The sequence below is a fragment of the Salvelinus namaycush genome, chromosome 16 (assembly GCF_016432855.1).
Source record: "Salvelinus namaycush isolate Seneca chromosome 16, SaNama_1.0, whole genome shotgun sequence".
Classification (NCBI taxonomy): Eukaryota; Metazoa; Chordata; class Actinopteri; order Salmoniformes; family Salmonidae; genus Salvelinus; species Salvelinus namaycush.
Genome location: NC_052322.1, coordinates 23,661,262 through 23,687,793, shown reverse-complemented (window position 1 = coordinate 23,687,793; position 26,532 = coordinate 23,661,262). Strand labels below are relative to the sequence as shown.

General features: G+C 43.1%; 1 protein-coding gene across 1 annotated transcript in view; it reads right to left on the bottom strand.

Moving 5' to 3' along the window:
* The window catches only part of LOC120061206 (histone deacetylase 7-like), a 65,997-nt gene extending 40,769 nt beyond the window's left edge, over window positions 1-25,228 (bottom strand). Inside the window, exons 1-2 of the mRNA XM_039010831.1 lie at window positions 24,929-25,228; window positions 11,975-12,043 (exon numbers count right to left, since the gene is read on the bottom strand). Of these exons, the coding sequence (XP_038866759.1) occupies window positions 11,975-12,043; window positions 24,929-24,947 (88 nt within the window). The 5' untranslated portion in view covers window positions 24,948-25,228. The remainder of the gene's footprint in view (window positions 1-11,974; window positions 12,044-24,928) is intronic.
* Between the last annotated feature and the right edge of the window lie 1,304 nt (window positions 25,229-26,532).

Here is a 26,532-nt window from a genome sequence, read left to right as displayed (position 1 = left end):
CTATGGAGTTTTTCCTAGCCAACGTGCCTCTACATCTGCATTGCTTGCTGTTTGGGGTTTTAGGCTGGGTTTCTGTAAAGCACTTTGTGACATCTGCTGATGTAAAAAGGGCTTTATAAATACATGTGTTTGATTGATTGATATACAGTGCATTCGGAAAGTATTCAGACCCCTTCCCTTTTTCCACATTTTGTTACGTTACAGCCTTATTCTAAAATGGATTTTAAAAAATGTTTTACTTAATGTACACACAATACCCCATAATGACAAAGCGAAAACAGGTTTTTACACATTTCTGCAAATGTATAAATGTTTTTAAGAAAATACCTTATTTACATAAGTATTCAGAGCCTTTGCTATGAGACTAGAACTTGAGCTCAGGTGCATCCTGTTTACATTGATCATCTTTGAGATGTTTCGACAACTTGATCGGAGTCCACCTATGGTAAATTCAATTGATTGAACATGATTTGGAAAGGCACACAACTGTCTATATAAGGTCCCACAGTTGACAGTGAATGTCAGAGCAAAAACCAAGCCATGAGGTCGAAGGAATTGCCCGTAGAGCTCAGAGACAGGATTGTGTCGAGGCACAGATCTGGGGAAGGGTACCAACAAATGTCTGCAGCATTGAAGGTCCAAGAACACAGTGGCCTCCATCATTCTTAAATGGAAGAAGTTTGGAACCACCAAGACTCTTCAGAGCTGGTCGCCCAGCCAAATTGAGCAATTGGGGGAGAAGGGCTTTGGTCGGGGAGGTGACCAAGAACCCGATGGTCACTCTGACAGAGCTCCATAGTTCCTCTGTGGAGATGGGAGAACCTTTCAGAAGGACAACCATTTGCAGAACTCCACCAATCAGGCCTTCATGGTAGAGTGGCCAGGCAGAAGCCACTCCTCAGTAAAAGGCACATGACCGCCCGCTTGGAGTTTGCCAAAAGACACCTAAAGGACTCTGACCATGAAAAAACAAGATTCTCTGGTCTGATGAAACCAAGATATAACTATATTGCCTAAATGCAAAGCGTCACAACTGGAGGAATCCTGGCACCATCACTACAGTGAAGTTGGGTGGTGGCAGCATCATGCTGTGGGGATGTTTTTCAGAGGCAGGGACTGGGAGACTAGTCAGATAGATCCTTGATGAAAATGTCCTTGAGTGGTCCAGTCAGAGTTGAACATCTCTGGAGAGACCTGAAAATAGCTGTGCAGCGACGCTCCCCATCCAACCTGACAATGCTTGAGAGGATCTGCAGAGAAGAATAGGAGAAACTCCCCAGGTACAGGTGTGCCAAGCTTGTAGCGTCATACCCAAGAATACCCAAGGCTGTTATTGCTGCCAAAGGTGCTTCAACAAAGTACTGCGTAAAGGGTTTGAATAATCTTTTTAATGCAATATTTAAATTATTATTTTTATAAATGTGCAAAAATGTCTAAAAAGCTGTTTTTCCTTTGTCATTCTGTGGTGTTATGTGTGGATTGATGAGGGGGAACAAACAATTTTATCCATTTTAGAATAAGGCAGTAACGTAACAAAATGTGGAAAAGTGGAAGGGGTCTGAATAATTTCCGAATGCACTGTAGAGAGCAGCTGTTGTGTTGCGAGGTATCTCCACCTGAAAATACAGGCTGTAAGTCATTGATAGTTAGTATTCAGCAGTCACCTGCCTTACCTACTTTGAAGAATTACAAAATAGTGATTTTGTCAAACAGCATAGGCAGCAGGTATATAGTGATGAGATGACTTGAAATTAAATAATACATTCATCAAATAAAACAAATGTAATATATACAACAACTGAAATATTTTATTAAAGTAAAGTAATGTGAATAAATAATGGTTAATAAGTGATAATCATTAATGGACAGTCACTACCATCACAGGACTTTTATTAATGTAAGGGGTGCGTACTGGCGGCAGAGAAGTCAGGCGCAGGAGAGCAAAAACGGTGTTTACAACGGAGCAGTTTAATAATAAAAACCACCGGAATCAGAACAAACAATCAATGGGTACAAAACCCGTTGCACACCAGATAAACGTGCACTTACAATAAACAATTCCGGACAAGGACATGGGGGGAACAGAGGGTTAAATACACAACATGTAATGATGGAATTGAAACCAGGTGTGTGGGAAGACAAGATAAAACAAATGGAAAATTAAAAGTGGATCGATGATGGCTAGAAGACCGGCGACGCCGACCGAACAAGGAGAGGAACCAACTTCGGCGGAAGTCGTGACAATTAATTGTTTTATTCTGTGTTGTTACAGCATTTAAACCAAATAATCAAAACCAAAATCGAAAACAGTGATTATTTTTTAATAATTGAACCCGAAACTGAACCGACATCAAAACACACTAATCTCTCAGCACTACTTTTCAAACAGTTTTAACTAAAAAGGCATTGTCATAATGTTCAACCTCAATGTTCAACCTCAGTGTTGAAAACATAGGCAAATCATGTTTTTGCTTGCACTGGGCCTTTAAACAATGATAGTGTTTTTCTCTTAACCGTTGCTAAATCAACCTTGTGCAACCCAGGATCTCTAATTATAGTGCCTGTCGACCGCAATCCCATATACCCTGATCTGTCAGTACTTCTACATCCCCTTCTCTCTCTGTCTTTCTCTCAGTTCCATCTCTCTCGCTCTCTCTTTTTCTCTCTCTCCCTCTGTTTTACTCAACCCCTCTTTTTCCCCTTCTTTTTGAGGGTCTGAAGGACTCCACAGCTGTCAGCGCCTTTCAGACCCTCTGCTTCAAAAGCAGCTGCCCTGCAAACAGTAATGAGTCGTTAGGACGTCAAGAAATGGTCGCCTAAAGTCGTCAGGACATTGTGTCATGGTCCACTGGAGGTTTTTTCTAGTTCCCGGTTGGTCGCATTTTTAGGACTTTCTTGGGATGTTGTGCCTTGGTCCCCCTGGAGGTTTTGTCTAGTTCTCCGTTTGTCCCAGGGACATCCCCGAGGACATTTTTAGGATGTTGTGCCATGGTCCTCTGGAGGTTTTGTCTAGTTCCCCGTTTGTCCCAGGGACATCCCCGAGGACATTTTTAGGATGTTGTGCCATGGTCCTCTGGAGGTTTTGTCTAGTTCCCCGTTTGTCCCAGGGACATTTTTAGGACGTTCTTGGGACATTGTGTCATGGTCCTCTGTTGGTTTTTGTCTAGTTCCCTGTTTGTCCCGGGGACGTCACCTGATGAGCTCAAATAAACATTTTCCCCCTCTACCTAGGGCATGAGGTCCACAAGGCTCTGATTGGTGAACCACAGGTATACTCACAACACTTTGTCTTTTGACAATGCTAGGGACATCCACACACAGACAGTGCTTTTAACATAGTGTTTTCAACTTACATATTTGACACACATTACATATGTTTAGTCATACAGTAATTATAATTGAACATGTCTTCACCTGGGATTTGAACTCACAACCTCTTGGTTCACAGCATTCCGATTTCCCTGCTATTCCACCATGTCTATCAATTACTGATTTCACGTGTAGGCTTATTCCTACACTTTGCACTTTAAAGTAAATCTCATCACTGTTAAAAATACACTGAAGAAAAAGTATTATATTTATAATATGCCCCACCAACATTAGACAACTAAGCTCAAAATGCTGAAATTAGTAAATGAAATAAATGAGAGAATAGTCAGATTAACTGATCATTTAATACATTTTCAAGTTAATTAGAGTGCACTCTCCTCAAGCAATAGCATGGTATTATTTCACTGTTATAGCTACTGTAAATTGGAAGGTGCAGTTAGATTAACAAGAATTTAAGCTTGCCCATATCAGATATGTCTATGTCCTGGGAAATGTTCTTGTTACTTACAACCTCATGCTAATCACATTAGCCTACGTTAGCTCAGCAGTCCCGCGGGGGACACACCGATCCTTTAGAGGTTAATAAACCAATTAGGCACATTTGGGCAGTCTTGATATAACATTTCGAACAGAAATGCAATGGTTCATTGAATCAGTCTAACACTTTGCACATACACTGCTAGTGGCCAAATTCTAAATTGTGTCTAACCTGGAATAGTACATTACGGCCTTTCTCTTGCATTTCAAAGATGATGGAACAAACAAATAAATAAAAAATACATGTTTTTTTTCTTTGTATTATCTTTTACCAGATCTAATGTGTTATAATCTCCTACATTAATTTCACATTTCTACAAACTTCAAAGTGTTTCCTTGCAAATGGTATCAAGAATATGCATAACCTTGCTTCAGGTCCTGAGCTACAGGCAGTTAGATTTGGGTATGTAATTTTAGGCGAAAATTTAAAAAAAGGGTCCGATCCTTAAGAGGTTTTAAATATCAGTGCAGATGGCACTCTTCTGTTAAGTACAGAGATGTATTATAGGTCATGAATGTGTAGGAGACTTCTGAAATTCTACAGATTTAGTAGCGCAGCAGGAAGATTAGGATACCTCAAATCCATAGGTTGTGAGTTCAAATCCCAGGCGGGGTCATATTGAAAAGTCAGTACTAAGTGATTATGTCAAATGTAATAATAGTGTCATTGTTTGAAGACTTTTACACTAATTTAGCTGAACAGTGTACCACTTGCCTTAAAACTCCGATACCATTTCATTACTTTGCCTCATGCTATAGCTAGAGGACTCCTGCTATCTCCAGGAGTGATAATCTGTTGTTGTCTAGCTAGGGCCATATACTTTAAGTGCTGCCTGTTTTCCCAGCGGCCTACTTGGAGTGTGAACTGCTGCCTGTTTTCCCAGCAGCCTACTTGGAGTGTGAACTGCTGCCTGTTTTCCCAGCAGCCTACTTGGAGTGTGAACTGCTGCCTGTTTTCCCAGCAGCCTACTTGGTGTGTGAACTGCTGCCTGTTTTCCCAGCAGCCTACTTGGTGTGTGAACTGCTGCCTGTTTTCCCAGCAGCCTACTTGGTGTGTGAACTGCTGCCTGTTTTCCCAGCAGCCTACTTGGAGTGTGAACTTCTGCCTGTTTTCCCAGCAGCCTACTTGGAGTGTGAACTGCTGCCTGTTTTCCCAGCAGCCTACTTGGAGTGTGAACTGCTGCCTGTTTTCCCAGCAGCCTACTTGGAGTGTGAACTGCTGCCTGTTTTCCCAGCAGCCTACTTGGAGTGTGAACTGCTGCCTGTTTTCCCAGCAGCCTACTTGGAGTGTGAACTGCTGACTGCTCATAATTTGCAGATAGTTGTTGACACATCAACTAGGATCAATTTGTGACTTATTTTGGTAATCAGTGGCTATATTGGGGGAGGGGGAGATGTTTCACCTCTCCTAGGCAATTAGCAATTAGTGTTAGTTATTCAGGCCTTTATGGTGGCCATGGTCGTGTCAGTGGCGGTCGTGTCGTAAAACTAAGACCGTTGCCGAAACAAAGACGGTTCTGCCGAATTGTTCTGTGGAGTTGTTTGAGGAAGGAAAGAGAGGAAGGCTCCACACTACTCTCTCCCCTGAGTATCTGGTTATTACAGATCTCATTTTGGTCTTTTGTAGCTCTGTTAACTATGTGTGTGTTTTCTACACCCGTTTGCACCTCTCCCTGTAGGCTTTACAGACGCTCCCCACCACTTGGCTGCAATCCTTCTAATTTAGTGTACCCTGCGCACACAACCCATGTGGAATTCCAGTTCTCTGGCAGCGTTTGGAACTGCTGATCAGCGGTCAAGAATGCTGAGTTCATCTCAGCGTCTCAGGATCTGCACAATCTTGGATTGCATCCTACCTGGCAGGCCGCTCCTAGCAGGTGAAGTGGAGAGGATCTGTGTCTGCACCACATACTCTCACTACTGGTGTCCCCCAGGGCTCAGTTTTACGCCCTCTTCTCTCTATACACCAAGTTACTTGGCTCTGTCATATCCTCACATGATCTTTCCTATCATTGCTATTCGGATGACACTCAACTAGAGAACGTTCCTTTGGGACCATCACGCAACATTCTTAGAACGTTCTCAGAACGTCAGAGGGATAACGTCACGCCGAAACACTTAATCAAATCAAAGTGTATTTGTCACGTGCGCAGAATACAACGGGTGTAGACCTTAGACCTTGAAATGCTTACTTACAGGCTCTAACCAACAGTGCAAAAAAGGTATTAGGTGAACAATAGGTAAGTAAAGAAATAAAAACAACAGTAAAAAGCCAGTGAAAATGACAGTAGCGAGGCTATATACAGGCACCGGTTAGTCAGGCTGATTGAGGTAGTATGTACATGTAGATATGGTTAAAGTGACTATGCATATATGATAAACAGAGAGTAGCAGTAGTGTAAGAGGGGTTGGCGGGTGGTGGGTGGCAGGACACAATGCAGATAGCCCGGTTAGCCTATGTACGGGGGCACTGGTTGGTCGGGCCAATTGAGGTAGTATGTACATGAATGTATAGTTAAAGTGACTATGCATATATGATAAACAGAGAGTAGCAGCAGCGTAAAAGAGGAGTTGGGGGGGCACACAATGCAAATAGTCCGGGTAGCTATTTGATTACCTTTTCAGGAGTCTTATGGCTTGGGGGTAAAAACTGTTGAGAAGCCTTTTTGTCCTAGACTTGGCACTCTGCTTGCCATACGGTAGTAGAGAGAACTGTCTATGACTGGGGTGGCTGGGGTCAGACAATTTTTAGGGCCTTCCTCTGACACTGCCTGGTGTAGAGGTCCTGGATGGCAGGCAGCTTAGCCCCAGTGATGTACTGGGCCGTACGCACTACCCTCTGTAGTGCCTTGCGATCGGAGGCCGAGCAATTGCCGTTTGGCCCATTCTAGTTTGTTGGTGATGTGGACACCAATGAACTTGAAGCTCTCAACCTGGTCCACTACAGCCCCATCGATGAGAATGGGGGCGTGCTCGGTCCTCCTTTTCCTGTAGTCCACAATCATCTCCTTAGTCTTGGTTACTTTGAGGGATAGGTTGTTATTCTGGCACCCCCCGGCCTGGTCTCTGACCTCCTCCCTATAGGCTGTCTCGTCGTTGTCGGTGACCAGGCATGTTGATCACACTGTTGTGTCGTCTGCAAACTTAATGATGGTGTTGAGTCGTGCCTGGCCATGCAGTCGTGGGTGAACAGGGAGTACAGGAGGGGGCTGAGCACGCACCCCCGAGGGGCTCCAGTGTTGAGGATCAGTGTGGCAGATGTGTTGCTACCTACCCTCACCACCTGGAGGCGGCCCGTCAGGAAGTCCAGGATCCAGTTGCAGAGGGAGGTGTTTAGTCCCAGGATCCTTAACTTAGTGATGAGCTTTGAGGGTACTATGGTGTTGAACGCTGAGCTGTAATCAATAAATAGCATTCTCACGTAGGTGTTCCTTTTGTCCAGGTGGGAAAGGGCAGTGTGGAGTGCAATAGAGATCGCATCATCTGTGGATCTGTTTGGGCAGTATGCAAATTGGAGTAGGTCTAGGGTTTCTGGGATAATGGTGTTGATGTGAGCCATTACCAGCTTTTCAAAGAACTTCATGGCTGCAGACGTGAGTGCTACGGGTCTGTAGTCATTTAGGCAGGTTGCCTTTGTGTTCTTGGGCAAGGGACTATGGTGGTCTGATTGAAACATGTTGGTATTACAGACTCAATCAGGGACATGTTGAAAATGTCAGTGAAGACACCTGCCAGTTGGTCAGCACATGCCTGGAGCACACGTCCTGGTAATCCGTCTGGCCCCGCAGCCTTGTGAATGTTGACCTGTTTAAAGGTCTTACTCACGTCGGCTACGGAGAGCGTGATCACACTGTCGTCTTGAACAGCTGATGCGTTCATGCATGCCTCAGTGTTGCTTGCCTCGAAGCGAGCATAGAATAATGTAGCTCGTCTGGTAGGCTCGTGTCACTGTGCTTCCCTTTGTAGTCTGTAATAGTTTGCAAGCCCTGTCACATAAGACGAGTGTTGGAGCCGGTGTAGTACGATTCAATCTTAGCGCTGTATTGACGCTTGGCCTGTTTGATGGTTCGTCGCAGGGCATAGCAGGATTTCTTATAAGCTTCCGGGTTAGAGTCACGCACCTTGAAAGCGGCAGCTCTACCCTTTAGCTCAGTGCGAATGTTGCCTGTAATCCATGGCTTCTGGTTGGGGTATGTACGTACAGTCACTGTAGGGACGACGTCCTCGATGCACTTATTGATAAAGCCAGTGACTGATGTGGTGTACTCCTCAATGCCATCGAAAGAATCCCGGAACATGTTCCAGTCTGTGATAGCAAAACAGTCCTGTAGTTTAGCATCTGCTTCACCTGACTACTTTTTTATAAACCGAGTCACTGGTGCTTCCTGCTGTAATTTTTGCTTGTAAGCAGGAATCGGGAGGATAGAATTGTGGGACCTAAAGGGAACGTCTCTGAATGTCCTCAGGACGTCCCCTGTTTGCTGGGTGGTGAGGTTATTTGATTAGTCACTCCCTTAAAGCCAGTGTGTGTGTGTGTGTGTGTGTGTGTGTGTGTGTGTGTGTGTGTGTGTGTGTGTGTGTGTGTGTGTGTGTTTCCACCCCTCCATCCACCTCCAACATCAAACACATTCCCCACAGCCCCAGTGAGATAAGACACTCAACACAGCAACTCTCTCAAAGAGACTCTGCATGGCCCCCTCATCACCCAGGCCCAACATACGTCAACACACCCACATCAACAACCCTCACAACAACACACACCTGTCTCAGCCATGCCACCACCGTATCACCACACCATCTCTTAGCAAGAAACTAAAACAAACATTGTTACGGACAGCCAGTTGAGTCGCGTTAAGTGTTGCTGTGCTGTAGGCTACATGGTGTGATATGAAAGGTTGCACTTGTCTTGCATGCATCAATTACTGCGGTTTCATTCTCTGTCATGTTATTTAAGAAGAGGATGCACCCAGTAAAGGACTACATAGCGCATCTCAACAAGCCTGTTGCACTGAACCGTGGAGGAGCAACCTGTACTGTATAACCATGACTACAAAGTCAAACACAATTTCCTGCATCACCCTGAGAGCAGAACAGACAGGTAAACGAAAGTTCCGCTACTTGACCCAGAGGTCAGCAGTATGGGGACGTTGTGTAGTGAACCCTGGTCTGGCTCCTGGGTGGGGAGAGAGGGACGAGAGGAGAGAAGAAAGGCCCCTGGATTGCTAACCCTAAGGTACTATGAAAACAGAACATTCATGACCAGCCCAGCTTGGCAGAGACACAGAAAGGAAAGAGGAGAGTTTCTGCTACATTTACTGCTCTCTGAGAGAAGAGGAGAGGCTACATTTACTGCTCTCTGAGAGAAGAGGAGAGGCTACATTTACTGCTCTCTGAGAGAAGAGGAGAGGCTACATTTACTGCTCTCTGAGAGAAGAGGAGAGGCTACATTTACTGCTCTCTGAGAGAAGAGGAGAGGCTACATTTACTGCTCTCTGAGAGAAGAGGAGAGGCTACATTTACTGCTCTCTGAGAGAAGAGGAGAGGCTACATTTACTGCTCTCTGAGAGAAGAGGAGAGGCTACATTTACTGCTCTCTGAGAGAAGAGGAGAGGCTACAGTATAATTCAGTGGTTAAGGTAAACGGCATATGAGTGCACAGAAAAATGCAGATAATGACATCTTTCTGACATCCGTACATCTCTGTTTTTCTCTCCTGTCTCTCGCCAAGTTTAAGTCCCTGTGTCCCTCTGCAGTTATCATGTTTTCTTTCTATCTCTCTCCCTATCGCAAACTCTCTCAGACTTTTAAACTTTAACAACTGTTCTGGGAAAACCATGAATATGCAGAGTCACACTTTTCTGACTGAATGAACAACAACAGAAGAGGACATTAAAATTCTTGGTAACACACACACGCATGTACATGTACACACACACACACAAACGCACGCACACACACTGAATACATAACTGCAAAACCCACAGTCTCCAAAATCAAATCACATTTATTTATATAGCCCTTCGTACATCAGCTGATATCTCAAAGTGCTGTACAGAAACCCAGCCTAAAACCCCAAACAGCAAGCAATGCAGGTGTAGAAGCACGGTGGCTAGGAAAAACTCCCTAGAAAGGCCAAATCCAGTAAGCAAACCTCAGAGCTATAAGTAGATTTATTTTCTTGGTTCCTGGCATTTAAAGTTAACACAGGTAGAGCATGAGACCATTAGCAGAGTATCAGGCCATTAACTGACTAGATCTGGGAGTTTGCTTAAGGTGACTTGGTAACTTTTTAACATGTCCAACTGGCCTGAGAGGTAAATGCTATATGTATATGCTGCCGTTATTAAACCAATTCCTGGACAGCATGACTATGGACACAATGTACAGGCCTGCCTCAGGGATCCAGACTCACATTTCACATTCAACAATGTTTGGTTCCACAGATAACAAGGTCTGTCCCCACAAGGAATATGAAACGCTACCTGTATCAAATGATTTCATGGATCTAAAGGACAGCAAACGATCAATCTATCCAACTTCAGTCGAGTTGTATATAGGACTAATACAGGACTAAAAGTCTCTGCCTCCCTGACTAAAAGTTCAATTCAACCCTCTGGGCTTTTTCTCTCAAGACAGCAACGGGAGGGAAGAGGGAGTCAGCTGACCCGGGTTTCAGCCAGAAACAGGAAACGTGATCTTTACTGCAGCTCCTTGCAAAACAATCTTGCTATTGTTATCTCTATTTTCCTCCTTTCCTGGTATGTTAAGGGAAATGTAAGACTATATTTTTTGAGGGTTGGTGAGTTCTCATCCTCTTCACTCTCCGTATCACAACCCTTCACTATGTGGTTTCACAAGCAACAAATACCTCGTCCTGTCAAACAGAAAACCACAGACACGTACTCGGTTCCAGACTCTGAATAGGCTGTCATGACCCAAATCCAAACTGCTAGAAAATATCTTTGACTGATATTGAGCTTCTTGCTATGGAATGATACACTACCGTCTGGGCACATAACACATCACAGACACAGTATCTTTCCTCTGGCATGTGGCAGTAGAATCACAACAGGAGGATCTGAGGAACAACCACAGCACAGCGCTGATGGACCACAGCCTAGTTTTAATTACCTCATTGGTTTAACTTCAATTAAGGGGGCTTGTTGTGTGTCTCATCAGAGCAACAGCAGCAGCTAGCGGAGAATGAGACGCACAGCCCTCTGATGAATAGCGACAGATTAGAGGGACACAGAGGAGAAGGGTCCTGTCAGTTGGCCTGGATGGACACACATGAAACTGGACACTGCAGCCTCGGCCATGACCTCACTCTGTTTTTCTAAGGAAATCGGACTCGTTTGAAAGGATGGAACATAAGCCTGGCACAGCAAGAGCTAGCAGTCAGAGCTAATACATACACTCAGACTGACCGTCAGTGCCAACTATTCCACACACGTAATAAGCATGTCAGCCTTTACAATGAACACTGATTGATAGTTCAAACAGGATTCATCCCCATCAGATTCAAAACAACAACATACACAGTACATGTTTTACTTATTCATATGTACTGTGTTTGTCATTCTGGGAGTACTTTGTGGTGTGAGAACATAAGAATATAGGATCCCCTATTCAACATAGGATCCCCTACCCTACTGTAGTGTTGTGGTGTGCGTACGTGTGTGCGTGTGATGCTCTAAAAGTTAATATATCTAGAGAATCACGTGCTTAAAGTGAAAATACTTTACTTCCTCTGACAAATCATGAAATATGACATGCTCGTCATCATTAGCAGCGCTCAACCCAGAACAATGTTTTCTCCAGGATATTTCCATATTTGTCAGTGCATAGATTGTTATAGACATACAGAATAGGCTAGATCTGAAGGTTTCTGACAACTGCATAACTCTTCTGACCTGTTCAAAGAAACTTGAATAGTGGGTGGGTTGGTGACATGCAAACAGATGTAGCCCATCTAAAAATGGTCTCATTCTGAAAAAGAGATATATATATGTAGGCCAGGCCTATTCTGAAGACCGTGAGGTGATATGCAGCAATGAGTTGTTACATTGTTATTTCACGGCTCAAGTGACACATTTAGGGGGCCTACCTGCCACTCTTGAAAAAACGCTGTCCCGTTGGTCTTTGTCTAGGGTAGGTCCCGACGCCGTGATTGCATCTGCAGACCGGGAGAGAAAGTGTATTATTCACAATCATCAGAGCAATGAATTATCAATGTTATCTTCGTGATAACTTCAAACATATATATGAAAAGTGTAGGCTGTCTAAAACAAAGGAGCTTACACAGCTTTCAGAAAAAGTAAGAAACATTTTGTTTCCGACAAAAGTATCGCTTCACGATCACGAACTTTATTGTAACAATTCAAAAGTGGAATTCATTTTCTCACTCCGAGAAAACCTGTTGCCCTGGCCTGAACATCTGCTCTGAGGGGATGCCATGGAAACGAGAAAGGAGAGAAATAATATGCCTACATTTACAAGACGGCCCCGCGAGGAGAGGTTGATTGTAGCCCCAATTAAATCGACTTGTTTAAAAATGTTGCCAACCTATTTCTAGAATGACAGACCTGACTGCAGTGCACAGAAACATCACCAATATGATACATTCCCAGGTATATAGGGTACTCTACTGCTGCAATATAACACCGAACAATTATCTGAGATCTCGCAAGTTATGGGCATGAATGAAAAGGTGTTACCTTGTAAGGATAAGTCACAAAATAACTCCACATTCTAAACAGGCTACTCCTCCACAAAAAAGCCAATGATATGATTCGTCCTGTGAAGCCTAGGCTATTTGTGAAAGGACTTACAGGGAACGGGACCAGGGTCAAAGGATGAGATTCGTTAGTAGTACAAGAGAGTGAGAAAGAAAGAGTTGTCGCAAGCAACTTGGTAAGTCCAGCCCCTGAAGAAGACGAAAATAGAAATCTAGGCGGGTACCACCAAAAATAGCGTTGACATCACACTACTTCTCTCTGCCATTGTTTCAGCATAGGAGCTTCCTATTGGTACACTCTGTAGCCAATCCGAACACAATACTTTTTACTGTCTGAAACTTCACAGTTTTTGTCAGATGGCTTCTACAGCTCCACCTGCTGACATGGCAACCACTGTTTATTACAAGAGAATAACTATGTTAGAGTTACTCGTACTTTTTGGACAACGCTATGTAATAACTTGTGTAATAATAAATATTCTCTGTTCCAATATGTTTCTCAATGTAGCATTTTCATGTAAACTTATGACATCAATCAAGTAAACCTAACAGTATGATATAGAGTTTACAAGTGCTCTAGTAGTTAATGTCTCAATTTCTCAATTAGCAGCATGTATGGTTACAGCAGAGAAATATGGAACTCTGAGAAAAGATGAAAGTTAAAACGTAATTTGTCAGCTTTATCTGGGCATCTTCAATTTCACAGACAAATTCTATGAAATGTCTATGAATGCGTACAGTAGCTCCTAGGAAATGGTGCGATCTTAATAGTCACTAAGGGCTTCCTGTCTATCTGTTGGACAAGGTAACCCATGCACATATCATGCACTTTGCACTTTATCTGTCACCTCCCACTAACTCTTCCTGTGACCCTGATGCTTTGTTTAACTGTAACAATATAAATAGTGATGTTTGGATTAAAACATCCGAATGACACAGTTGTCTACAGATGTAGGATCTTAATTTGATCACCCTGTTGCAGGAAAACTTTCTTGCAATGCAGGACATGTTTTACTTGTCGTGTATTTGAGGTTTGAAAAGGATTCTGAAGTTTGTCATTTCCACGTTGGAATTTCAGACTTGATTTTCCCTTACGAAAACTTTATCAACCCCTACAAAAATGTCTATTAATTATAATCCACATAATAATGCACATTTCCTGCTTTAGCAAACTGACTCAAAATCAGATCCTACATGTGTACATCTCTTGCAGAGGAGCAAATAACACAATATGAGGGTTTGAGGTAGGAGTCGAGCATCACCTGCGTGTGCTGTGCGTGTTTTGAGGACAGGAAATGACAGAAAGTGATCTATGATAAAGAGTTTAGTCCATCTTTCAAAGGCTGTTTTCCCCGACTTGAGCACTGCTTTTATTTCCACTCAACCTCTGTGATGCAGTTTTCAAGCTCAACAGTAAAACAAACTGTTCATGCACACCAAGAACGAAACCTAATGCAGGCTGTGCTGTGGGTTATACTCGCCTTCACATGCGTATGCACAGGGGGAGCCCAGCACCCTTACCAGAAATCCTCCCAAAGTGTGGGTGTTTATGAGTGTGTGCATGTGTGTGTGGTTTGTCTTGTCAATTACACAATCCCCCAGTCTGAATCACGTCCGGTATGAGCTGAAAATAACAAGACCACAGTGTGTGTGACAGTGAAACGGCACAGCAGGCTAGCAGCCCACAGTTAGGCACACACACATGATCACAAACACAGGCAGAAATTTAGGCGCATTGGCGAGTTGCTGGCCTATGTGAGCCACGCTGCACTGTAACACCCAAATGTAAAAGACAGGCAGCAGTGACCAATCTGTTGCTCTGGTTTAGACTGATGTTAAACTGTTTTATTTTACCCATATTATGCTGTGTCAGAGGCTTGATGCATACAAACACCCTTTTAGAGTGACTGTAAGACACTAAGAATTTCTAAGAATATAATTCAATCAAATGTATCCAAAATGTTTAAACAGAGGTTGGACATACAGAGGGCCCAGTTAAAACATGTTGAAATTTATTTTTATAGAATATTTACCGCGTTCAGATGTCAGTTAATGTGAGGGAAGAGGCCTCTATGTCAGTTCTGTATGTACAGGATGTGGTCAGCTGTGTACTACATGTATGTACAGTTGAAGTCGGAAGTTTACATACACTTACGTTGGAGTCATAAAAACTCATTTTTCAACCACTCCACACATTTCTTGTTAACAAACTATATTTTGGTAAGTCGGTTAGGACATCTACTTTGTGCATGACACAAGTCATTTTTCCAACAATTGTTTACAGACAAATTATTTCACTTATAATTCACTGTATCACAATTCCAGTGGGTCAGAAGTTTACATACACTAAGTTGACTGTGCCTTTAAACAGCTTGGCAAATTCCAGAAAATGATGTCGTGGCTTTAGAAGCTTCTGATAGGCTAATTGACATAATTTGAGTCAATTGGAGGTGTACCTGTGGATGTATTTCAAGGCCTACCTTCAAACTCAGTTCCTCTTTGCTTGACATCATGGGAAAATCAAAAGAAATCAGCCAAGACCTCAGAAAAAAATTGTAGACCTCCAGAAGTCTGGTTCATCCTTGGGAGCAATTTCCAAACGCCTGAAGGTACCACGTTCATCTGTACAAACAATAGTACGCAAGTATAAACACCATGGGACCACGCAGCCGTCATACAGGAAGGAGGCGCGTTCTGTTTCCTAGAGATGAACGTACTTTGGTGCAAAAAGTGCAAATCAATCCCAGAACAACAGCAAAGGACCTTGTGAAGATGATGGAGGAAACAGGTACAAAGTATTTATATCCACAGTAAAACGAGTCCTATATCGACATAACCTGAAAGGCCGCTCAGCAAGGGAGAAGCTACTGCTCCAAAACCGGCATAAAAAATCCAGACTACGGTTTGCAACTGCACATGATGACAAAGATCGTACTTTTTGGTGAAATGTCCTCTGGTCTGATGAAACAAAAATAGAACTGTTTGGCCATAATGACCATCATTATGTTTGGAGGAAAAAGGGGGAAGCTTGCAAGCCGAAGAACACCATCCCAACCTTGAAGCACGGGGGTGGCAGCATCATGTTGTGGGGATGCTTTGCTGCAGGAGGGACTGGTGCACTTTGCAAAATAGATGGCATCATGAGGAATAAAATTATGTGGATATATTGAAGCAACATCTCAAGACGTTAGTCAGGAAGTTAAAGCTTGGTCGCAAATGGGTCTTCCAAATGGACATTAACCCCAAGCATACTTCCAAAGTTGTGGCAAAATGGCTTAAGGACAACAAAGTCAAGGCATTGGAGTGGCCATCACAAAGCCTTGACCTCAATCCCATAGAAAATTTGTGGGCAGAACTGAAAAAGCGTGTGCGAGCAAGGAGGCCTACAAACCTGACTCCGTTACACCAGCTCTGTCAGGAGGAATGGGCCAAAATTCACCCAACTTATTGTGGGAAGCTTGTGGAAGGCTATCCGAAAGGTTTGACCCAAGTGAAACAATTTAAAGGCAATGCTACCAAATACTAATTTAGTGTATGTAAACTTCTGACCCACTGGGAATGTGATGAAAGAAATTAAAGCGGAAATAAATCATTCTCTCTACTATTATTCTGACATTTTATATTCTTAAAATAAAGTGGTGATCCTAACTGACCTAAGACAGGGAATTTTTACCAGGATTAAATGTCAGGAATTGTGAAAAACTAAGTTTAAATGTATTTGGCTGAGGTGTATGTAAACTTCCAACTTCCGACTCCCACCTGCACAATTTCACTGACAAGGACTCTCAGTTTCACACACATATTATAATCAGGATCAATACACAAAATAAGACAACACTTCCAAAAAGTGCAAGATGAGTACTGTCAAAACCTAAACCATGTTCCACGGCAAGATCCTGGGATGCCTCTTAATTACATTAAAATACACAGAATTTTTGCAACTTTGCTGTACATTCCAACTCAAGTCAATAAGACATAGATAGATACAGATATTATTTTAGGCCTTTCAGGACAAGACCTGGTAACCTCTGCCCAAGATCACAATGTGGTCCAGAGAGAGAGGGCATCAGACAGACGGGGACAGGGATGGAGGGAGGAGGGCATCAGACAGACGGTGACAGGGACGGAGGGAGGAGGGCATCAGACAGACGGTGACAGGGACGGAGGGAGGAGGAGGGCAGGATGAAGACAGCCATTGTTTGGGTTCTAAACGGGGCTCAGCTGGCCCGCTGGGGCACCATGCTCCGCGCTGGGGCACCATGCAGCACACTGGGACACCATGCTGCACACTGGGACACCATGTGGCACACAGGATAGAGTAAACACTGTGCCCAGCCTCTAGCCTAAACCCTCAGTACTGGCTATTATCTCTGAGCAGGCAGTCAGACGCGCACACTTGCATACACACACGCAAACATACGCAAACATACACGCAAACACACCATGTAGTGGTGTAGCTAATTACTGGAACTACACACTAGTTTTTTGGCAAAAACAAAATAAAATATGGGTGAAGTAGGCAAGAATTTTCTTTATTTTTCAGCATCAGACCTGCCTAATTCTCACTTCTAGATTTTCAGTGTAGCTTCCCCAGCACTGGTCATACAGCTTCAAGCACATATACTGTAGTATACCGTCATACACAAACATACTGTACAGAAACGTACACTAGTGTTCCATCAGGCACGCAACACACAACACAAACAAAGTGTGTCTTTGTCATTGTCCCTGTTATTGAAACCCCTTGGCCCCAGAATGCCTGCCAGCCAGCCAATCCAGTCATATGAAACAACTCTCTCTCTGCCTGCCCTGACCTCAATGCATCTACTCTACAACACACACTCACAAATAGGGACTTTTTATTTTTCCGATGTCTAGTATAATGTCTGATCAAGATGACAAGGGAAAGGGCTAACCGGGAGACCAGAAGTTGCCAACAGTGGTGGTGGTTGTTGAGTGTAAAATATCAGGCAGACAGCCTGCAGGTCACCACAGTGCATGGTACCACCCTGGTGGCCTACTCCATCATCACCCAACAAATTATCAAGATACAATTTCTGAAATATCCACAATAATTCAGCATCTATGGTTTAAGAAATAATACACATTTTGTATTCTTGCTGTATCTGTAACGGATTTCCTCTTCGTCTGAGGAGGAATAGCAAGGATCGGACCAATGTGCAGCGTGGTAAGTGTCCATAATGAGATATTTAATAACTCAATAGAACACTGAACAAAATAACAAAAGTACAAACAAACAACCGAAACAGTCCCGTATGGTGCAAACACTAACACAGGAAACAACCACCCACAAACACAGGTGGGAAAAGGCTACCTAAATATGATTCTCAATCAGAGACAATGATAGACAGCTGCCTCTGATTGAGAACCATATCAGGCCAAACACACAGAAATACAACACAAGGACAACATAGAACACCAGACAAAGAATGCCCACCCAAACTCACGCCCTGACCAACCAAAACAGAGACATAAAAAGGATCTCTAAGGTCAGGACGTGACAGTATCAAAATATAGAATAAAGCTTTTAGAAATTCAATTTGAGCATTTTAATCTATATTTAAAAACCGCATATTTGTGTGAAATATGTTTTCCTGCCATGAATCACTTCCATTTTGTGATTAAAAGAGAACCAAAGCACTAAGTCATCCTAAAGCAGAAAGTTGGTAAATACGAGCATTTGAATTCAATATAGATATAACTAGATTACAGTTATTGTGCCAGCTGTTGAGAACCTTTCCACTGAATCAAACCTCATGAGGCTGTTAATATCAAGACGCTGTTGGCCTTTATGTTAGCTACATGTGTGGACATGTGTGGACAGTATGCAGTTGTAAAAATCAGTACTGAGCAGCAGTCATATAGTTATAACATTCACAGTATGGCGGAGAGAGAGCAGTCATATAGTTATAACACTCACAGTATGGCAGAGAGAGCAGTCATATAGTTATAACACTCACAGTATGGCGGAGAGAGAGAGAGCAGTCATATAGTTATAACACTCACAGTATGGCGGAGAGAGAGCAGTCATATAGTTATAACACTCACAGTATGGCGGAGAGAGAGCAGTCATATAGTTATAACACTCACAGTATGGCAGAGAGAGCAGTCATATAGTTATAACACTCACAGTATGGCGGAGAGAGAGAGAGCAGTCATATAGTTATAACACTCACAGTATGGCGGAGAGAGAGCAGTCATATAGTTATAACACTCACAGTATGGCGGAGAGAGAGCAGTCATATAGTTATAACACTCACAGTATGGCAGAGAGAGAGAGAGAAGTCATATAGTTATAACACTCACAGTATGGCGGAGAGAGAGCAGTCATATAGTTATAACACTCACAGTATGGCAGAGAGAGAGAGAGAGCAGTCATATAGTTATAACACTCACAGTATGGCGGAGAGAGAGAGAGAGCAGTCATATAGTTATAACACTCACAGTATGGCGGAGAGAGAGCAGTCATATAGTTATAACACTCACAGTATGGCGGAGAGAGAGAGAGAGCAGCAGTCATATAGTTATAACACTCACAGTATGGCGGAGAGAGAGAGCAGTCATATAGTTATAACACTCACAGTATGGCGGAGAGAGAGCAGTCATATCGTTATAACACTCACAGTATGGCAGAGAGAGAGAGCATAGAGAAAGACATATGGAGAATGGACTTGAGTACAGGACAGTTTGTTGGAGAGTGAATACTACAATGGGATCAGTGGATGTTTAGATGTTTAATAGTGGAGTCGTGTGTGTATTTGTGCACACATGCAAGTGTATGTGTGTGTGTGTTTGAAAGAGGTTGACAGAAATGGGATAACAGTGTGCAGTGCTGTATATAAGCAAGGAACAGCAGTGAAGGATGGCGTGGACAGGGTTTACAGTACAGGATCATTTTGGTCATTTAGCAGACGCTATTATCCAGAGCGATTAGGGTTGAGTGCCTTGCTCAAGGGCACACCGACAGATTCTTCACCCAGTCGGCACAGGGATTCGAACCAACAACATTTACTGGCCCAATGCTCTTAACCACTAGGCTATCTGCGACCCAGCATAATGTCTGTTGGCCCTCGCTTATCAGTCGTACACCCCCTGAACTGCACGTACAGAATCCAATTCACACACAGTCATACTAAAAAATACGCACATATACACAGGGACACTCATAGCACATTTTCCATGGGTTTTTAGTGTCCATTCGTTCACTAACGTGGTGGGTGGTTGTGTGAGCGAGAGTCTGAAACATACAGCTGGCTGTGTCAGAGGCCTAACTGGAAAGTGTTGGTTAGAGCTCTCTATCCTGTACATCATCAGTGTCTCTGTTCAGTACACCACCAGGTTCAAACAGTCACTTTCCAAAACAAAGGAAAACAGCTCACACTAGGTTCTCTCTTGAACAGTCATCAAGCTCTACTGTGATCATATATATATATATATATATATTTAATGGAGATTGATAATCTATTCAATCCAACATTAGGTAGTAGGTGGTATGTCTGATGAGTTTCACATGAGCACATACCTCATATAAAGTAATACTATAGGAAATAACTATGGTATACCTTATGTTTGCTATTTTTAATATTGATTCATACAGATACCACATGTGGCAATTTTCAGTCAAAGCTCAATGGAAACTAAATCTCCTTCTCAAATTAAACTTGAAACTGATTTCATGCATTTTTTGTAGATGGTTCAAGAGAGCAAGACAGCCCAGGGGGAATCCCAGAGGGCACCTCAATATCGGTATCGGCGATCAGAATGAGATCTCACATCTCAACTCCCACTATTCTCACTAACAACAAGACAAACGAGGTGGGCGTAGGACATGGAGAGAAGCCCAAAATAGCCTGTCACATTCTCTATATCTCTTTCTGCCTTTCCATCTCTATCTTACGCACACACAGTATCAGTTACTTATCTGCCTATCTGGTCCTTGAATGTAAGAAATTCTATGTACCTAGATGTATATAAAATGTTACACAAGTACTAAGTTAAGGCCTGGGCATAGCACTATTACAGAAACCACTGTAGTTTTTAATGATCTTGTCAATGATTTAGACACTAAAATGAAATGTGATGCTTTGTTTGTGGAACTGTCAAAAGCTTTTGATACTGTTGATCATGCTATTTTATTGAAGGAGTTTTCCTTGATCGGCCTGAGCTCGGACGCCTGTTCATGGTTTCATGATTATCTTAGTGACAGAACTCAGGCCATCATGATTGATGGGGTTAAGTCTGAATTTCTTGAAGTACATAAAGGTGTACCACAGGGGTTGATTTTGAGACCTCTTCTCTTCACTACTCATATAAACCCCATTGGTCAATCCATTTTTTTTTTTTAACTTAATCTATATACGGATGATACTATTATGTATGCAATTGCCCTGACTGTTGATCTGGATGTGTCAAAACCAGTCAGATTATATAGCTATTTTAGAATCTCTTCCTGATTTAAACAATTACATGTTGTTTTCAAACTCTCGTAAGAATGTTTCAGATGAACTACATGTTCACTGATTAGGTGGTTTTCCAATCGAACGTGTTCCCGCATATTAATGCTTAGGCATTTGGATTGATAAGGATTTGATGTTTAAACAACATATAGAGGAGCTGGTTAAGAAGCTAAGAAGTTGTATTTTTCTACAGAAACAGATTGTGCCTTTCTCTAAGCAGTAGGAAGCAGATTATTCAGTCAACCTTTTAATCTGTTCTTGATTATGGTGATATTATTTATTAAAAGGGCAGCTGCTTAAACCTTTGGATGCCATCTACCATAGTGCCCTTGGTTTTGTTGACAGGTGACAGTTTTGATCCTCATCACTGCATCCTGTATCAAAAGGTTGGCTGGACTTCGCTAAAGACCCATAGATCTCTACATTACTCCCCTGTTGTTTACTAGGCCCTACTTCATAAATTCTGTCTTATCTAACTTTGCTGTTGAAGTATAGACACCAGAGTTGCGTAACCAGTTCACAGGATTGGATAACTCGAGGTTCCTTGGGTCTCCACCGAGCTAGGTAGATCTGCTTTTAGTTTTAATGCACCGTATTCCTGGAACAAAATTCTAAATACATTTCATCTTGATGTTCTGGTTCCGTTTGGGCAATTTAGAGTATTGATTGGGGACTCATTTTGTGGAGGAATGTAACTGTTTTTCTGGGTGATTTGTGATGCTTCCCATGACTGTGTTTTTGTATTTTAATGTGTATATGTTTGAGTATAATGTGTATATTTATGTTGTATATACAGGGCCCATTGGTAAAAGACACCTAGGTCTCCATATGTTTTCCCGGTTAAAATAAAGGTTAAATAAAACACTTTCTGATTGTAACAATCAACATTGTTTAAATCATTTTATGACATGTTATCAGGCCTGAAGTTTGTAAGCAAAGTGGCAGCATCTGTAGTTACATTGTATCACCAGAGGAGGGCGGTCAGTAAGGTAGTAAACCACTCGTGCTTTCTCTGCATCTCTCCTCTGAACAGTTGGTGGCAACTTAATTGGGGAGGACGTACTCGTGGTAACGGCTGGAGCGGAATGGTATCATATATATCAAACACATGGTTTCCATGTGTTTCATGGCATTCTATTCGCTCCTTTTCAGACATTATTATGAGACGTCCTCCCCTCAGCAGCTTCCACTGCCTCTGAACCATCTGTTGCCCCTTAGCATCATCTTCTCCATGACCCCTCTAACTCCGCCTCATTAATCTCAACCCTGGTCTCTCAGCCACTTCATCTGGAGCACCTCTTCACTTAAAGACTTCATCTGGACTCAACAGGGGTAAGAACATCTCTGGAATACCAAACACAACAAAACAATGACTAGGCTATGATTTCCATATTGATTCAATAGGCACAGTCAGGCCTACCGTTGTCTATTGTCCAACATTAGATACACCAAACAAGTTTGACATAGATACACAACCCTTGGAGGGCAACATGTGGAAGATCTGTCACTCCATTTGTTTTGAGATGTGAGTGAAATGTTACACCAGACCAGTACCCACCCTGCCCCCACCTTCACTGTGTCCTCTGACTCCACTAGCCCTCCATGCCTGGGAATAAAGGGGAGAGAAAACCATGGCTCTTCCTGACAGGATATCCTGCCCTGAAGTCCTGCTCTTAGGCTCCATGTGACCTCTTAACCATTCCTGACCTCCAGCCACAGCCACAGCATTACAGCCACTGTGCACCCTCCAACACCTCCCTCCCCACCGCCCCGGGCCACTCACAGTAAATGGAAGCCATTAGGTGATGAATGAGTGTCGTTGGTGTTGATTTAAGCTCAACGGCACCCCTGGTGTCCCATATGAACGGAGTGGGTATACCACAACACTGGAGGTAATTAGCCAATCATCCCGTGGCCTCTCCCACACCCAAGGTCAGTAACTGAGTCCTTTCTCACCCATCTGTTCAGTCAGGCTCAATGGGCTAGGAAAAATACTGCTCTGCCTCCAGTCTGAATGTGGTGATACTCAGTGAGGCTTCAAATCACACAGCCACTTTGATCAAAATTATTTTGTGTGTACGTGGTGCTGTTTGTGCGTGCGTGTGGCTGTTTTTGTGTGTGTGTGTGTGTGTGTGTGTGTGTGTGTAGAGAGAGAGAGCTGTTCACACACAGAGTGGAAGGAGGTTCCCAGTGGACACAGGACAGGGGCAGGGTTGTCCAGAGACTGGAGTGGAAATCAACACTTCCAGTCAGGACAGGAAGGGCTACTGCTGCTGCCCCTTATCACTGACTACACAGGCTGGGAGGAAGAGGGCTGGGGAGAGAGAACTGGATGGAGTAACAGACAGTGACAGTCAGATAGAAAAAGAAGGAGGGATACATTGACAGAAAGTGAGAGGGTATTTGATAAAGAGGCAAATGAAAGAGTGGAATGTAAAGGGTGTAGAGAGATACAAGATAGGCTACTGTAGATGAGGAGTGAGGCAAGTGGAATGCATTATAGTATCTGCTATCTGTCTGTGACAAACACAGCGAAGATTAGATTGACAGCATCCTTGTAGTTGTAAGTTTGTTCTGTAAGGTGGACATATTTGAAGTATATAAAAGTGAAGAAAGCATCAGTATGTTGTTATAACAGGCTAAGTGATTGATGGAGTCTGCATGCATAACAATCACACGGTGGTTAAATATGGCAGCCCAATTCTGATCTTTTTTTCACTAATTGGTATTTTGACCGAAAAGATCTGATGTGGAAAGATTTGATGTAATTGGTCAAACTATCAATTATTGGGAACAAATATCAGAATTGGGCTGCCTGTGTAAACACAGCCGATGTATCACCAACATCTCTGGTGACCTAGCTACGATGATAACATGCACAACACTGTCAGAGACTATGCACAGACTCCCCCAGCCCACACTCAGAGTCAAGTTAACATTGCTACAACCCTACCAGTTGTGTATGCAGAGGGAAACAGGGTTTGGGAGCAGGGTGGGGAAGCTTTCAGCACTCAGCACTTGGGATTGTCCCAGATGGACACAAGCCACTCCCTCCCTTTCAAAACAGCCCATGACAGAGGCCAGACCTCTCCTCTCCTGTCCTCTCCTCTCCGGTTCCTAAGCACATGTAAACTATGGGGATTTAGTGACAACAACAGAATACGCCAAACATATTCCCTCTGCCTTTAGCAAAGTCCTCTCTGACAATTTGTCTGTCCTCTGGCAGTCAACACATCACAAATGCGGGCTAACTCACTTCCAGTGTGGGTGGGTCTGTTTCCAATTTTCTCACCCCTCCGCCCCAAAAATAAAACTTTGTTCCAAAAACAACAAAACAAGCAAGAAAAAAAGCCACACTTAAATGTTCCACACTATTAAAGACACAGGGAAAACTAAAGCAGCTCCATCTTGCTGCTCCGCAAATGGTTATCACTGTTTTCCTTCCTTTCTTTGAGAGAGCGTGGGAGCACGCTCGGAGAGGAGAAGAAAACCTGTGCAGAAAACAACAGGAGGAAGCTGGAAACATGAGCAGGGGGCTGCAGAATGAGCCGGGGGAGAAGAGAAAAGAGGGAGAGGAACCGGGGAAAGGGCAAGAAAAAGAGTGAGAGAGCACTTTGACTGGGTACGATGTTAATCTCTGAAGCGCTGACTTTGAAACAAAATGTATATTGAACATTAACTTAATCCACAAGTGATTTTTAAGCCAGCTCACACACAAAAGAGGACTGAGACATGGTTGCATTTCCACATAGACACATTCTCCTTCCATACTATAACAGACATAAAAACACACTTAATGAAAGCGTAACTGCTGTAAAGTTAGAGTAGCGCTGAAGCAGGGTCTTACCAGCTGGTAGGGTGAACATCCAGTCAGGATAGCGTCAGGGTGTCTCTACGCCATATCCAGTCCAGAGCAGGCAGGCACAGTGTCAGCTCCCTCTATCCAGGCTAGCAGGGGAAAAGTGAGGGGCCGCAACAAAAGGCATAGAGGGAGGGAGAAACAGATTAACCACTCTGAGCTAACTGGTGGACTCTCTCTCTCTCTAACACACACAGTCACATGTACGCATAACCTGTTCACAGTTGGTCCCCCCTATCACTGACTTTTGGGTAACTTATGTCAGAGTTGCCTCAGAAGCTGAAGCGGCGAGTGGAGGAAAAGAAAGAGGATTAGAATGTGTGTGCAGTGGTGTGTGTGTGTGTGAGAGTGAGAGTGTGTGAGAGAGAGGAGCTGGGGAGAGGGGGGTTAAGGTAGGAGGGACAGGCACAGCTTGGAGGCCGGAGGCAGACTACTAAAGACAATGGCAGGAAACACTATCAGGAGGGGAAAAAACCATTGCAAAAATAATTTTAAAGCGCAAAAACAATGACATCCACATGGAAAACAAATGATGCACTGTGCCTCGACTGCAAACAATGACATACAAAACAAAAATGATAAAGATAAGAGATTTTTAGCCCTGCTGTTTGAGTCCTACTGTAGGCCCATATCAAAGTCCTAGTTTCACTGCAAGCTTTCCTCAGGGCCGGTCCCTGCTGTTCTGCCGCCATAGACAAGACCAAAAACTGCCACCCCCAGCAAAAACTAGAATAGTCCCAGTAAGTAAAATGACGTTGAAAATATATCTAAAATACATATTTTCCAGACATTGAATTTAGGTTCTGAATAAGAGGTGAAAAGGTATTTTCCGTATGTTTAAAATGCATATTTTTTCAGGACGTTGAAAAGGCATATTTTACAGACATTGCATGTATTTTCAGATGTTGAGATCAGGCTCATATTTGGTTCTGAATGAAAGTTGAAAATAAGCCATTTATAGACGTCAATGTTTGTGCCATATCAAGGCTGGTCCAGAACGAACAAAATCTGAACCAAACATAGACATCTATGATTGGTTCATATTTGGTCCAGACAGGACCAAAAACCAATGTCCGTGGATGTGGAAATCAAGGCCGGTCCGGAACTGCACCAAAAGACGTCCAAAAGGCGTCGTGTCGGTCCGCGCTTACTGAGGTGTAGCCTACAGTGTTTCCTGAAATATCATTTTATGAATGCCCAGCTATGTGGTAAGCCTACCGTTTGTAAAACACCAAAAAACAAAGTCCGGACAGGACCAAAAAAAGATGTCCAAAATACTTTGGTTCGTGCTTAATGGGGTGTAGCCTACCATGTCTGCAATGGAATTTTATGAATGCCCATCCATGTGCTAGGCCCACCATTTGTAAAACAGGCTGTTGCATTGTCTTTATTAGTCCTGATTCCTGTGACTCATCAATTTAGCTATTTATGCTCTGAATATCAGCTACCCAACTTTATCAGGAGTTATCGTGAGCCTAATTGCAATTTGTTTGCACAGCGGGAAATGCAGAAATATTTTATTTTTCGCTTTGATCAGCTTGTCAAAATTGACGGATACAAACTTGAAACCACTGATCATGACAATGGGGTGA